At 23.3% G+C, this 15,289-nt stretch overlaps 2 protein-coding genes across 3 annotated transcripts in view; one reads left to right on the top strand and one right to left on the bottom strand.

Annotated features, from left to right (window-relative positions):
- Positions 1-15,289, top strand: part of LOC122509956 (pyrroline-5-carboxylate reductase 2) — a 28,958-nt gene that overhangs the window by 2,366 nt on the left and 11,303 nt on the right. The window contains exons 2-3 of one of the 2 annotated variants that reach the window (XM_043624304.1): positions 10,617-10,743; positions 14,781-14,960. The gene's annotated coding sequence lies outside the window, so the exon portion shown is untranslated. Of the gene's footprint in view, positions 1-10,616; positions 10,744-14,780; positions 14,961-15,006; positions 15,193-15,289 lie in introns of those variants that run through there. The other variant, XM_043624303.1, reaches the window with a different exon arrangement.
- Positions 5,322-10,643, bottom strand: LOC122509957 (viral IAP-associated factor homolog). The gene is made up of 5 exons (XM_043624308.1): positions 10,492-10,643; positions 9,083-9,224; positions 8,761-8,989; positions 5,912-6,120; positions 5,322-5,834 (listed from the first exon to the last, which is right to left on the bottom strand). Exons 1-5 carry the CDS (start codon positions 10,492-10,494, stop codon positions 5,698-5,700), a joined length of 720 nt encoding a protein of 239 aa, XP_043480243.1. The 5' UTR covers positions 10,495-10,643; the 3' UTR covers positions 5,322-5,697.

Below are 15,289 nucleotides of genomic sequence, written 5' to 3'. Positions count from 1 at the left end.
AATTCTACTTTCCCTGACTTTTTCCTGAATTCCGTGACTTCCCTGGCCTGTGGCAACCCTGTATTTGTAACAATAATAATTATATATTATTAATCCTTGTAATTAACCATTTAGAAGAAAAAAATATTTTTCTATTTAAATTGTTATAAATTGTTAAAGAAAATGTTTCATATAGTCTTTTGATTAATAATTAAACAAAATAAAAATTCTGTGGAAAACAATTTTATTATTTTTGGAGAGAATAATATGTGGAAGAAAGGCATAACAGCATAACTGCATTTGTCATGATTTCGAGATAAATTAATTTTAATGTTCTCTCACTTCTGTCAATTTAGAAAATCAACAGATTTGTTCGGTCTTTTGCATTTAGTATTATTATTTAATATATTTTCAAAACTCTTTTATAACATTTAATAAAACACACGATTTGATATAAATTTTGATAATTTTTCATCGGAATCATGAGTTTTATTGCACTTATGCGGTTATGCAAGTTCAGATTGTATATGAGTCCAACTTCAGACACTTTTAATGTCACAATTTATTTTGGTTTGATTTGTCATAATAAAAAAATTTTTCATACAAAGACAAATTAAACTATTAATTCGTTAGAAAAAATTATAAGAGTTTATTTAGTTATAAAATTTATTTTTTTATAAAATGTTTTTAATTTATTGAAACGAAGAAAAAATTTACTTTACTGTTCAACTTGAAGAATTTTTCAATTCATTTTTTGAAATACTTTCCAAAATTTTTTAGAATAGAAATACCCTTAAAAATTAGTACATAATTAAATGCACAATTTATGCTATAAAAAATTTGTTCCAGTTTTATTAAAATAAATATATTTAATTTAAAGTACGAAAAATGTATTTTACTAAAAACATTTTATTACAAAATTCTTATTGTTTTTATTCATAAAGGTTATTTTCATTTTTAATTATGTCAATTGTTTTTTAAGCAGAATGCAGTTATGTTATTATGCTGGTCTCCTTTTGTCAAAAACGCAATTATGCGATTATGTTTTCCATTATTTTCTACATTAATAACCATTTTAATGATTTTTCAGCTATTGAACTTTGAAGAGCAATATTAAATATATACAAATCTGATGTTATCTCAAATTTGATAAAAATGTCAGTTATGCTGTTATGCCTTTCTTCCACAGAATTACCTACCGTAAGTGAGGCTAAATTCGCTCAATTTTTCAATTCTTTTTTAAATAACTTCGGGAAACGATGAAAATAAACATTGGCACTGAAAATATATAATCTTTAACCCTTTATCTTTCCTATTACTGCATAAAGAAATTAAAATATGTTGCAGAAAATTATTTATAAGCCGTTTTTTGTGAGCGACTTTACCTTTAAATGATGGGTAAATTCGCTCACCATTATTATTCTGGCAAAATATATTATAATTTGCAAAAATGAAACTAAATATTCTTTAGAATCAATAAAGAAAAAAATTAAGAACAATATACAAAGTTATTGGAATAAATATTTAATATTGTTTTATCAATAAGTAATTAGATTCAATCATTCAATCAAACGTAGGTACTCATAACCATAAAAAACAAGGTTAAGTTTGACAGTTTAGTGCTTAAACCGTTTTAAATCGTTTAATTTTCAGTTATAAGAGTACTATTATTTAAAAAAATCGAATTATAAATTAAAGTAATTAACATACTTAAAATATCCAGGCCCAAACATCTTTTTTGTAGACTTATTTCCTGAGCGAATTTACACAACAAATTTGAATTTTTTTTTTTTTTTGCAGAATCTATTTATTGCTTTAATTTTTGTGCTTTATGAAAATCGTGTTGGAGATACAGGAAATGTAATGTTCAGAAACTTAAAAATTTTGAAGTAAAGCTTTATTCCCTACTTTTTCATACTACTTGTTCAATATGAAAATTATTCACTTGTGTTTTAAATATAATTTCTACTGAAAGTTACCAATGAATTTGCTGCAAATAAATTTTAAATTAAAGTTTAGCATTTATATTAACCAAAACAATTGTAAATCTTAAATATTTCTTCCTAAAAAGTATGTGAATCGAATTTTAAAAAATAGACATCGGTTGAGCGAATTTACCCTACATGAGCGAATTTAGCCTCACTTAAGGTCATGTTATTCAGTGGTCACGGGTTCCCATAGTAAAGTATATGGGGCACGTGACCACTGAATAACATGACCTTAAGGTACACTCTCACCTCTACTGCCTGCAGGTACACTCTCACCTCTACTGCCTGCCTGCAGACAGGCAGGCGCAATGAGAGTGAGAGAGAAAAAACATTTAATTTGAATTTTCTGACTCTCTTACTCTTATGTGTTACCATGACAACCTGCAGGCAGGCAGGCAGTAGGAGCTGTGCTAGCGCCTTTACGGTACTTAAAAGCTATTTAATTACATTTTTATTAAAATAGAAATATTTCGTATTAATTTTATATTATTATTTGTAATAATAATATTGAAAAGTTCATAACATTTATAATTAATAATTTAGTGAAAAAAATATTTTTCTATTTAAATTGATATAAATTATGATAAAAAAATGTTTTATGTAGTTTCTTGATGAATAATTTTAAAAAAAAATGTATAAACAAAAATTGTACGATATAATTTGGATAATTTTTAAGAAATTACAAATGATTGCAGAAATTCCATTATGTTAAAATTTTTTTTTAAGTTCTTGTCAATATTTCAATTATCTTTATAAATAATTAAATTCTTCTCCAAAATTTAATTATTTTAAAAAATTTTAATAAAATTTTTGGCAAAATTTCAATTATTTTCAAAAATTTTCTTTAATTTTATGATTTTCAATATTCTACTATTTTAACCAAATTTTTCCAAAGAATTCAATTATTAAAAAAAAAATTTAATAAAATTCTACACAAACTTTTAATTATTTTCAAAAAATAATAAAAATTTCACAGGAATTTCATTATTTACAAATTTTTTTACAAATTTCATCACAATCATTCAATTATTTTCATAAGTAATAAAATTTTTACGGGGATTCAATTATTTTCGTAAATAATAAAATTCTTGTTAGAAATTAAATTATTTTAAGAAATAACATAGTTGCCACACAACCTGGAAAACCTGGAAATAGCATGGAATTTTTTGAACAAATTTCTGGAATTTTTTTTGGTTAATGAAAGATATTAAGAAAAATTCCATTCAACATGTTATTTTTCTTTAAATGTTAACATACAATTTTCCTTTTCCATGTTATCTTCTCTTTAAATTAATTTAATTTTTCTTTTTAATTATTGACTAAAACTGTGAAAAATGTTGTTAAGATTGTTCTAAAAAAAGGAATTTATATCTTTATTAGTATTACGATTGTCAAAATTTTTTGTTACTAGTTGTTTTTTGTTCAAGATTTTGAACAAAGTTTAAAGATAAAAATTAGTAAATTTAGACATGACTTGAATGTTCTAATTATGACTGATTCTTCTGAAAGTGACATTTTTGATGTCTCGATTAATTTTATAAAATCTACTCTCTAATAATATTATTAACCATTTTCATAGTAAAAATTTAGCCCTTACTTATCATTAAAAAAAATTAAACAATTTTATTTAACTGAATTTATGCAATAACTAATATAATTTCTCCAATAGGACTTCTATAAGAAAACTAAATTTTTATGGTTGTTTTTCAAATTTTTAGAAATTTTTTAAAAATAGTTCCAGAAAATACAATGTTTTTTCTAACATTATGTTCATTTTAAAAATTTTTGGACCTCCGTTTTATATGTGTTAAAAATGTTTAAATTTTGTCTTCAATTTAAGTTAAAATTACATCATGATGATTAATGATGTTTTTATACATTAAAAATATTCTAAAAAAAAATTTTAATGCACATTAAAATAAAGTTAAAGATCTGATGTTTAATTTTTCCATATATATTATTTATAAAAAGGAGGAATAATATTGCTTTTATAAATATTCAAATTTTACATATCGGCCCGAGTAAAATTCAAAGAATAAAGACTTTAATATTTTTAAATTAATTTTGCGCAACTTAAATTCTTACTCTTGAGTATGAAATAAAGTAGTTTCAATAGAAAAACCCATATAATTTAAAAAAAATAAATTGAAAAATGGAATATCAAAAGTAGCACTTTTAGAAAAATTACTCTTATATAGGTGAGTGTGTATTATTGTCTCACTTTGACATAAAAATGCCTGTGATTTTAACTGTTTAAGGGGACATTAATTTATAACTACATAATAATGAATATTGTTAACACTGTTTTGTAAAATACTTGTTTTTTCATCACAAATAATTCCTAAATTTTAACCTGGAATTTTTAATATTTTTGACCTGGAAAACCTGGAAAAAGCCTGGAATTTTGAAATCTAGATTTTGTGGCAACCATGAATAATAAAACTCATTTCAGAATTTTAATTATTTTTAATGTAATGTTAATCGAATTTCTTGAAAAATAAAATTATTCTTAAAAATTTTATTAAAATTCATCAAAAGAAGTTAATTATTTAAAAATTTGTTGATAAAAATCTTTATGAGAATTAAATTTTAAGAAACGTTCAATTATTAAATAGATTATTTATTTTTGTATTTATAAATAATTGAATTCTTGTAGAATTTTCTAACAAAAACTTTTTTAAAAATCAATTTCAGTTAAAGTTTTAGATAATAATTGAATATTAAAAGCAATACCTTTAGCGTGAATTTTTCAAAATAATTGAATTTTAAAATTAATTTTTTTGAAAAAGTTTAATTAAATTTTGTTAATATTATTTTAAGTTTTTATTTTCTAATAGGTATATATATTTAATATTGCAGAATTTACGAATAATTGAAATTTCGTAAAATTGAATATTGTAAACAAATGAATTTGAAAATTGTCAAAGTGCTTTTTCAAAAAGTATTAAAAAATAATCGATTTGAAGAAGAATTTTAGTTAAAAATGCTTGAATCACCTTTAATTATTATAAAACATGAAGAAATCCACCACTCCAAGTCGAAGACTCGGAATGATCGATATCTTCATGTTTTATAGTTATGAAAAATTTAATTTCTACTTTTAAGTAAAATGTTCTCTTATTTGACTCGAACTGGTTAAATTTTTATTAGTAATTGGTCCGTAAAGTCCGTATTTTTAAATATTTTCACTGGTTCGAGCTCTATTGTTTTCGGTGAAAAAAATACATAAATGTTTAAAAAATAATACTTTTTTAAACAAATTAAGAAATGAATTAATTAATTAGGTACATAAACGTTGTGAACTTCGCCGAAATTAACTAGAGTCGTATGAATTTTTTAGAAAATGAAAAACCATTTTGTAAAGTGCTAAAAACTTTTATTGATATTTTTCATAGAAAAATGTTAAAATTAAATGCTTTCACACTTTTAACAAGTATTTTTTTCCACGCATTTTTTAAAAATATTTCTTTACAGTTATTATAATTGTTAATAGATACATATAAATCCCATTAAAATAAATAATTATAAACTTGAAATAAAATTGCTTTGGATGAGCATAATTGTAAACTTAAATTTATAATTCAACAAATCTCGTGCTATAATAGTGTTAATAAAATTTAATGTCATCTCAACTATGCAAAAAATTACTTAAAAAAATAATTTTTCTTCAAATGACGTGCATAAATAAATCGAAGACCTTCTGTTTCCATTTGAAAACAAAACGAAAGCATCACCAATCATTCGTATCAGCAAGATCATCATTTTGTTCATTTAACTTCGAGAAGAGAACGTCTCGAACTTTTGGTTTTGGATCGGTTTTTATTTTTGTCGGAACAGCTTCTGCTTCTCCAAGCATCCATTCCAATTCTGCAAAAAATTAATTGATTTTGATTTCAATCTATTTTACGATTAATTTTAATTTTTACTAAAAGAACAATGTTTACCATCTTCTGTTAATTTCATTCCTCGTAATTCAATTGGCCCAATAATTTGTTTAGTCATGTCTCCATTTGTGTAAATAAATATTGTTGGTAGATTGCTGTCGGGCCAATTTGGTATGCAGGTGGTGGAAATACTTTTTAAAAATTTCGTCGTTGGAAATTTTCTTGCTAATGATGCCAAATGTTGATTAATTAACGTGCAAAGAGGAATTCTGTAACGAAATAATAACAATTTTGAAAGGAAATTTAACAAAACTTTGATTTAAATTAATTATAATTAATAATAACTAACAGGGTGGCCGCAAGTTAGGGAAAAACTGGAAATCAGAGGAAAGTCAGAGAACTTTTAAAATTTTTAAAAAGTCAGGGAATTTTAATAATTGAAGAAACCACAAATTAAAAAACCTTGCTACATTGAATGTTTAGTTATTACATATAGACTTTATCTTATGTTTTCTTTTATAAATAAAACTAGCGGAATGTGGTGTTCAATTTATTAAATATTATTATGCAAATTACAAAATTACTTATTTATTTTTTAATTCAAATTTTTGAATAATTTCATAATCAAATTTTAAAAAATTCACTTATTAAGTACATAATGAATTATTATTGTTTACATTTTCAAAAATTGAAATATAATTCTTCGTAAAAATTGAATTATTTTCTTAAATAATAACATTCTTCGAAAGAATTCAATTATTTTTATAAATATAGTAAAATTCATCACAGGAATTGAATTATTTTCAATATAATTAAATAAAATTTTATGAAAGAATTCAAAGTCTTTGCAAACATTCAATTATTTTCAATTATATTAATTTTTTCCTTCTGGTTATTTAAAATCTTATTTTGTGTAAAATTCCTTTAAAAATTCCTTAATTTTCAAAACGTTTAATAGATTTCTTGAAAAAGATTCATCAAATATCTTCTTTAAAGCTTAAAAAATTTCAAATATTTTCAAAATTTTTAAGAAATTTTTTGTAAATTATTAAATTCTATTCTGTAAAAATTATAAAATGATATAATTTGTTTATAAAAATTTCATTATGTCAATTTTTTTATAAAATTCTTGAAAAATTAAATTACTTTTTTTTAGAATTTTAAAACTAATTTTTCAGAATTTTAAAAACAATTTCTTTAAAGAATTCAACTAATATTAAAAAATTTTGATTAAATATTTCGCAAAATTTCAATTATTTTCACAAATAATAACATTTTTCGGAAGAATTCAATTATTTTTATAAATTATAAAATTTTTATAGGAGTTCAATTATTTTCAATACAATTTTAATAAAATTTCACGAAAGGATTTAATTAAATTTTTTCTAATTTTTAATAAATTTTTCGAAAGAATTCAATTATTTTCTAAAATTCTAATAAATTCTTCGAAACAATTCAATTCTTTTTAAAAAAAGTAAAATTCTTCGCAAGAATTTAATTGTTTCTGAAATTTCTGTAAATAACAAAATTATTCATAGAAATTCAATTATTTTCAATATACTTTAAAAAAAAATTCAATAATGAAAAATTTAATTATAATTTTTAAGAGACAAGATTTAATTTGAAAAATTTGAAAAAAATTCTTTGTTTAATTGAATTATTTTCATATATTCCTTCAGGGTGTCCGCAAGATTGACTTTATCAATTTCCCTGACATTTCCCTGACATTTTACTGACATAACAACAAATTTCCCTGACAAAAATTTTTTTGTTTAGAGCAAAAAATGTATTGCATGACCGTCTTAATTTCTTTAATTGCCCTGACAAAAAAATTTTTCCTGACATTTCCCTGACTTTACTGACAAAAAATTGTTTTTCCTGACATTTCCCTTCTTCTTTAATTGCCCTGACAAAAAAATTTTTCCTGACATTTCCCTGACTTTACTGACAAAAAATTGTTTTTCCTGACATTTCCCTTCTTCTTTAATTGCCCTAACAACAAAATTTTTCCTGACATTTCCCTGACTTTACTGACAAAAAATTTTTTTCCCTGACATTTCCCTGACTTTACTGACATGTGGCCACCCTGTCCTTAATTAAAATTATTCAAAAAATACATTATTTAAAAAAAAACACAAAGAAATTCTTCAAAAGAATTTAATTATTTACAAAACTCTTCGCAAGAATTCAATTATTTTCATAAATAATAAAATTTTCTGCAATTATTTTTAGAAATAATAAATTTCTTCAAAGGAATTCAATTATTTTTAATTTAATTTTAGTAAAATTTCTCGAAAGAATACAATTATTTTTAAAAATATGAATGAAATTCAATTATTTTTAAAAATTCTGATAAAATTCTTCGAAAGAATTCAATTATTTTTAATACAATTTTAATAATATTTCCCGAAAGAATACAATTATTTTTAAAAATATTAAACAAAATTGAATTATTTACAAAACAGTTTTCATAAAATTTTTGAGAATAATGAATTATTTTTAACGTTTTAATCAAAGTTTTCGATTGAATACAATTATTTTTAAAATTTTTAATAAAATTCATTTAAAATATTCAATTATGTTAAAAAATTCTCATAAAATTCTTCAAAACAATTTAATTATTTTTATAAATCCAATGATTTTCATGACATTAATATTAAAATTGAAAATGTATAAAAAAAAATTATTTTAAAAGTTAGGACACAAAAAAGCAAACAACTTTTAAACAATTTTGCAGAATTTTAAATTGTTCTAAATTTTATAATTCAGGGAAAAAGAAGAATGTGTCAGAGAAAAGTGAGGGATTTTTGAAAATCAAATTTTGCTGCCATCCTGAACTGATTTCAATTAATTACAATTAATTGTAATTAATTGAAATTAGTAGATAATTGAAATTACATAAAACTCACCCTGCTTTATACAAGTGCAAAACGACCCATATATTTTCGCCAGCTTTATTAACTTCCTGAACATAATCTTGAGCGGAAATTTCTCTAACTTCTCCATATTTTGATTTGTTGGCCATTTCCTGCATTTCTGCTATTCTTTTACGTCGATATTCTTGTAAAACTCTTTCGTCTTCCTCATCCTCAAGTTCATCCAGTTCATCTAACGTTTTTTCCTCTAGATTATTGATTTCTATTTGTAAAAAACAAAAATTAGTAAAAAAAAGGAATAAATTAATCAAATTTTTTATTCTCTACTAGAGGAAATTTAATTATTCCAAATTACCACGTCCTGTTTTTTGATCTATTGTCGATTCTAAAATATTCACAATTTGATCCTCCGTTATTTCCGCATCTTTCTTCTTCTCGGGAATAATTCCTTTCCGTCTGAGAATATCATTCCACTCAGTGTCTTCATTTGGATCTTGCTAAAATTAAATTTAAATTAATCATAGTATTTTTTTCGAATTTACTTTCTTATTTAATTAACAACATCAGCAATTTGTTTTTTTTCTGAATTTAGTTCATTTCTTACATTAGCTATACTACTACATCAATTTTAAAAATAAAAAAACGGGATTAACAATGCCAGTAATTTATTATTTATTTTTAAAACTTTTTTAAAGAATTTTTTTAAATAATGTATTTTTTTAAATAATTTTAATTGAAAATTTTTGAAAATAATTGAAATTTAAAAAGAATTTTATCGAAACTTTTCAGAATAACTGAATTGTTTAGAAAAATTTTAATTATAATTTTAAATATTAATTTAACCCGTACGAGAAATTTTATTAAAATTGCATTGAAAATAATTAAATTCCTCAGAAGAATTTTATTATTTATAAAAATAATGTAATTCTTGCGTAGAAGTTTACAATTTATGAAAATAATTAAATTGTTTCGTAGAATTTTTGTAAAAATTTTAATTATATTTATAAATAATAAAATTTCTCCAAAATTGGATTATTTTCAAAAAATTTAATAAAATTGTCAAAATTTCAATTTTTTCGTAAATAATAGAAATTTTAATAATTCAATTATATTCATAAATAATAAACTTCTTTTTAGAAATTCAATTATTATCATAAACAATAAAACTCATTGTTGAATTATTCTTAAAAATTATATTAAAATTCAACAAAAGAATTCAATTATTTAAAAATTTGTTGATAGCCTTCTTTATGAGAATTCAATTTTAAGAAACATTCAATTATTAAATAAATTACTCATATTTGTATTTAAATAATTGAATTCTCGTAGAATTTTCTTATAGAAATTGATTTAAAAATGATTTTCATTTAAAATTTTAGATTATAATTGAATATTAAAAGCATTAGTTACTAAATTAATTTAAAAAATTAGAAAAACGGGATTAAAAATACCAGTAATTTATTTATTTTGCAATTTTGGTTTATCTTTTATATAATTTACTAAAATAATTTCATTGAAAAAGGTAGATATTGAAAAAATGGGATTAAAAACATCAGTAATTTATTTTTTTGTGAATTTAGTTAATTTTTTACATTAGTTACTAAAATAATTTAATTGAAAAAATTAGATACGTAAAAAGATGGGATGATTTTAAAAGAATAACGTTTGGAAAAATCTTGGATTTCCAAAAAAGGTAAGGATGAAAAGTTCTAAAATAATCTATAATGTTCTAGTTAAGAAAAGTTTGTTTTCTTTTTGACTTACCATGATTAATTAGAAAAAATTTATTCACACCAATTGAAAATTTATATTTTTATTTTTGTTACACCTTATTGTCAATGTTTATTAAATTTTTATTTAAAAAACACACTTTTTCCACGCCCTTATAGGAAATGATAATGAATCAAGTGAATGAAAATGAACTCACGTCAAGCAGACGACAAATTTCAATCCAGCAATGAGCAACTGGCGGAATAATCAGGAAACTCTATATAGTATTTCTGCTGATAAAACTTGGTAAGAAATCTTTATTATCCTCATTTTTCTGATTTCATAATAAAAAATAAATAAGAAAAAGATCATTTTTCAAAAGAAAACAATATAAAATTTTTAAAATTTTCTAAAATAAAATTATATTCAAACAGAAAATATTATACTTCATTTTTTGAATAATTGAATTATTTCCAGAAATTTTTTTTATGAAAATAATCGAATTTTTTCATAAAGAATGTTATTAAAAATTTTTGAAAATAATTTAATTGTTTTGAAGAATTTATTTGAATTTTTCGAAATTAATGCAATTTTTTTAAAATAATTTTTATTGAAAATTTTGAAAGTAGTTGAATTTTATGAAGAATTTATTTAAAATTTTAAAAATAATCCTGTGTATTAATAATAGTAATTAATAATATTATTAAAATATTGATAGGAAATTAAATTCTTTTAAACTATTTTTTTTTTTAGAATCTTCAAAAATACCTAATTAAATTTTTTTGAAGAATTTTTTAAAAGTAATGTAGTTTTTTTTAAATAATTTTAATTAAAAATTTTTAAATTACTTGAAATATAAATAAAATTTTATTGAAACTTTTGAGAACTTTTAATACCAGTCGGGTAGCAGTGAGTGGCCCAGAGGCGCTCACTGCTCACTGACTGGCAGTTGCGCGTTCCTCCGAGCGTCGGGCGAGTTATTGGATTCAAGGCCTCAATTCTTCGAACTGGCTATTTGTACATACAAGAGGCCATTAAAACAAAACAAACAAACAAACAAACAAGGCCTCAATTCAATTATTTTGATGAATAATAAAACTCATTGCAGAATTTTAATTATTTTTAATATAATTTTAATCGAATTCCTCAAAAAATAAAATTATTTTTAAAAATTATATTAAAATTCACCAAAAGAATTCAATTATTTAAAAATTTGTTGATAAACTTCTTTATGAGAATTCAATTTTAAGAAATATTAAATTATTCAATAATAATAATAAATTGTCCGGATGTGTGTGTGTGGATCCCGATTTTTGTGAACACGATAACTCGAAGAGGTTTTAACGAATTTGGCTAAAATTTACCAGGTGTATTTATCATAAAAATATCTCGAAATGGATTGATAGACTTTAAAAAATTCTCAAAAAAAGAAATTTTTTTGACTTTTTTCTAACAAAAATTTTTTTAAGTTGGTTATTGAAGTTTTTTAATATATAATAAAATCTTATTCTTTGCATCAAGACGAATCGATTGGTATATAAAAAGTATAAATTGTATGAGAATTTACAGAGTTAATCACAATTAAAGCTGAAAAATACGCATTTTTATCAAAAAATGAGTTCTTTTCGCAAAATTATGTTGCCGTATAAGAAAATCTTACTTATATATTTCTAAAATCTTATTCTTTGCACCAAGACGGATCGATTGCTATATATATAAAGTATACATTCTATTGAAAATTATAGAATTAATTACAATTAAAGTTGAAAAATTCACTTTTTTACTAAAAATTTGTTTGTTTATTTAGATTCATATTACTGTATAAGCAAATTATATTCTTTCTATTACCGACAGATTAGCTCAGTCGGATGGATGCCTCGCTTGGCGGTCGTTTAATGGAGCTCTCACAGCTCTGCCTGCCTGCGCAGGCAGTAATTGGAGTAAGAGAGAAAATCAATTAGAGTGAAAGAGACAGTAAATTCAAATTTGTATGCTGTCTACTAGCTGTGAGAGCGCCTTAAGGACCAAGGGTATAAGTACCCTTGGTTCGCGCCCATTTGGCTTGGTATTTTTCCGGCACGTGAGATAATCTGAGCGGGAGGTTTGACGTCGAGGTATAATGATGTGCACCGTCGATTATTGTCCGGTACACACCATTAGAACTCGACTGTCGATAAACCGGTTGTACTCAGAGAGGTTTTCTACAGTTTCCCTCTTCTCTGGCGAGAAAACCCATTGACGGGTGGTCCAGGCGTAATGCGAGTACTCCTAATAAAGTCGGCTGTAGACGCAAAACTTAGTATTAGGAAATGTATAATAAGAAATATTTGTAAAGTGAAATTGTAAGAGAAACACTTGTATAGCCAAGTATGTAAGGCTGAAGACAGGTGTATAAACCAATAAATAAATATTCTTTCTATTAAGACGAATGAACTTTATTTTATAAATAATGAATTGTATAAAAAATGATTTAAAAATTAAATATATTTGTCGTTAATGCTTCCTCCACGAGGAAGCAAATTTTTTTGCTGATCGTAAAGAGGAAGCAAAATGTTCATGTAATGAACATCTGGATTTACAACTTGTTTATAATTGAATAATTGAATTCCCGTAGAATTTTCTAATAAAAATTGATTTAAAATTAAATTTCAGTCAAAATTGTAGATAATAATATTGAATATTAACCCCTTGACTGTGGATGACGTGTATGTCATAAAAAAAACTGGCCTAAATAGTGGATGACGTGTATACACGTCATGGCCCAAAAAAGAAAACATCTTAACGTATATTCGCAAAAATTCTTACTCGGGGGTTTTTGGGGTCACTGATCACGATTCTGAAGTCAGATTTTCAAAATACATAATTTTTCATCTAAAATGTCAGCCAAAAATTTTGAAAAATTTCAAAAATGGATAAATTCTTTTAAAAATTCTTACCATTTAAACTTTGAAAAACTAATAACAGATTCGTAATTAGCGACCACGAAATCCCCCGAGTAACGAATTTTAAGCGAATCCAATTAATTTTTCAAATTCGTGTCCGCCATTTTGAATTTTAAAAAACTAATGTCATATTCGTAATCAGCGACCACGAAAACCCCCGAGTAACGAATTTTAAGCGAATCCAATTAATTTTTCAAATTCGTGTCCGCCATTTTGGATCCGCCATTTTGAATTTTAAAAAACTAATGTCATATTCGTAATCAGCGACCACGAAAACCCCCGAGTAACGAATTTTAAGCGAATCCAATTAATTTTTCAAATTCGTGTCCGCCATTTTGAATTTTAAAAAACTAACACTGGAATCGTAATCAGCGATCCCAAAAACTTCTTAGTACCTAGTGTTATGAAAATTTATTCACAAGAAGGTCTTAAACATTTTGGGACCATTTTGTTATATTTTAGCTACACACTGAAGGGGTTAAAAGCATTACAGCGTGAATTTATAGATAAACAATTATTGAATTTTGAAAAGATTTCAAATTATAATTTTTGAAAATCTGAATTTTTCATACTTTTAATTAAAAATTCTGTAGAATTAATTTTTTTGAAAAAGTGTAATTGAATTTTTGTTGAAATTATTTGAATTATTTGAAGTTTTTATTTTCTAACATATATTTTAATTGAAGAATTTTCGAATAATCGCGTAAAATTGTATTTGTAAATTCTCAAAGAATTTTTTCAAAAATTATTAAAAAATAATTGATTTAAAGAAGAATTTTATTTAAAAATTCTAGAAAAAATAATAATTGAATTGAAATGGTAAACATAATTTTGCAGAAGTAAATGTAACTATATTCTTATAATATAAAATAATGATTCGGTCATTCTTCACGTTTTGTAATAATATTCTTATAAGTTGTTAAATTTCAAAAAGGTTTGAGTTTGAAGTTTTTGAAAATATAAATTCCCATGGAAAAATAATAATTATTAAACATTTATTTATGTAAATATAAAGTTATTGATGTTTTGGAGTAATTTTACAATTAAAGAAATTCGTAAATAAATGTAATAGACAATATTTTTTGAATAGATATCTAATCATTTTTAGACTGAATCAGAATTTTCTTTAGGTTCAGGGAAAAAGTCAAAATTTTTTTTAGAAAATAGGGAAAAACAAAATTAAATTTTTGTGTCAACCCTGAATAATAATAAAAGCTTTAGAGGAAGTAAATATAAATATTGAATAAAAGAAAATTATTGCAGCGGGAAAGCTAAATATTGATATTATATGTATATTTATTATTGAAAATTGAAGTGCTATTTTTAATTAACAATAAATCAATATTAGATAGGTTTGAAGTCTCGTGAATTGCGAATTGATAAATTATTATGAAATTTCAGTCACATGTTCGGGAAGATTCAACTACACTTGACCATCCTCAACTCATGCACCTTCAAATGTAAATCTTGACAATAAGCTTTACAAAGCGGCTTTTTTATCATTTAATGGCGCCAGAGAGATAAGGGAAATTATTTACAATATTTGAATATCAAGATAGTCAATAATCGTGACTGGAACAGGTATTTATACACGTCTCGTACACAAAACTCATCAGTAAGATTTTGATGCTCATTGATCAAATGTTATCAATGCTATTATCAAAGTTAACAAAAAGTGTTTCTCAAACAGGAACCAATTTCGAATTTTGTTTTATTTTTTACTATTAAAATCCATTTCCTTATTTAGTATATAAACGAGGCATTAATTAAAAAAATAAATAAATACTATTTATTATTATACAGTTTATAAAAGGTATAAAATTGTTCTGCGCAAATTAAAAAATGTTCCTAAAGTTTTTAACTTTCAAATGAACCGCGATTTTTTTCTACTTTTCCTTAATTATTTTTCT

The sequence above is a fragment of the Leptopilina heterotoma genome, unplaced genomic scaffold (assembly GCF_015476425.1).
Source record: "Leptopilina heterotoma isolate Lh14 unplaced genomic scaffold, ASM1547642v1 Lhet_65, whole genome shotgun sequence".
In the NCBI taxonomy this organism is placed as follows: domain Eukaryota; kingdom Metazoa; phylum Arthropoda; class Insecta; order Hymenoptera; family Figitidae; genus Leptopilina; species Leptopilina heterotoma.
Note: the sequence above shows the minus strand (reverse complement) of the source record. Positions and strands in the feature narration are given on the sequence as shown.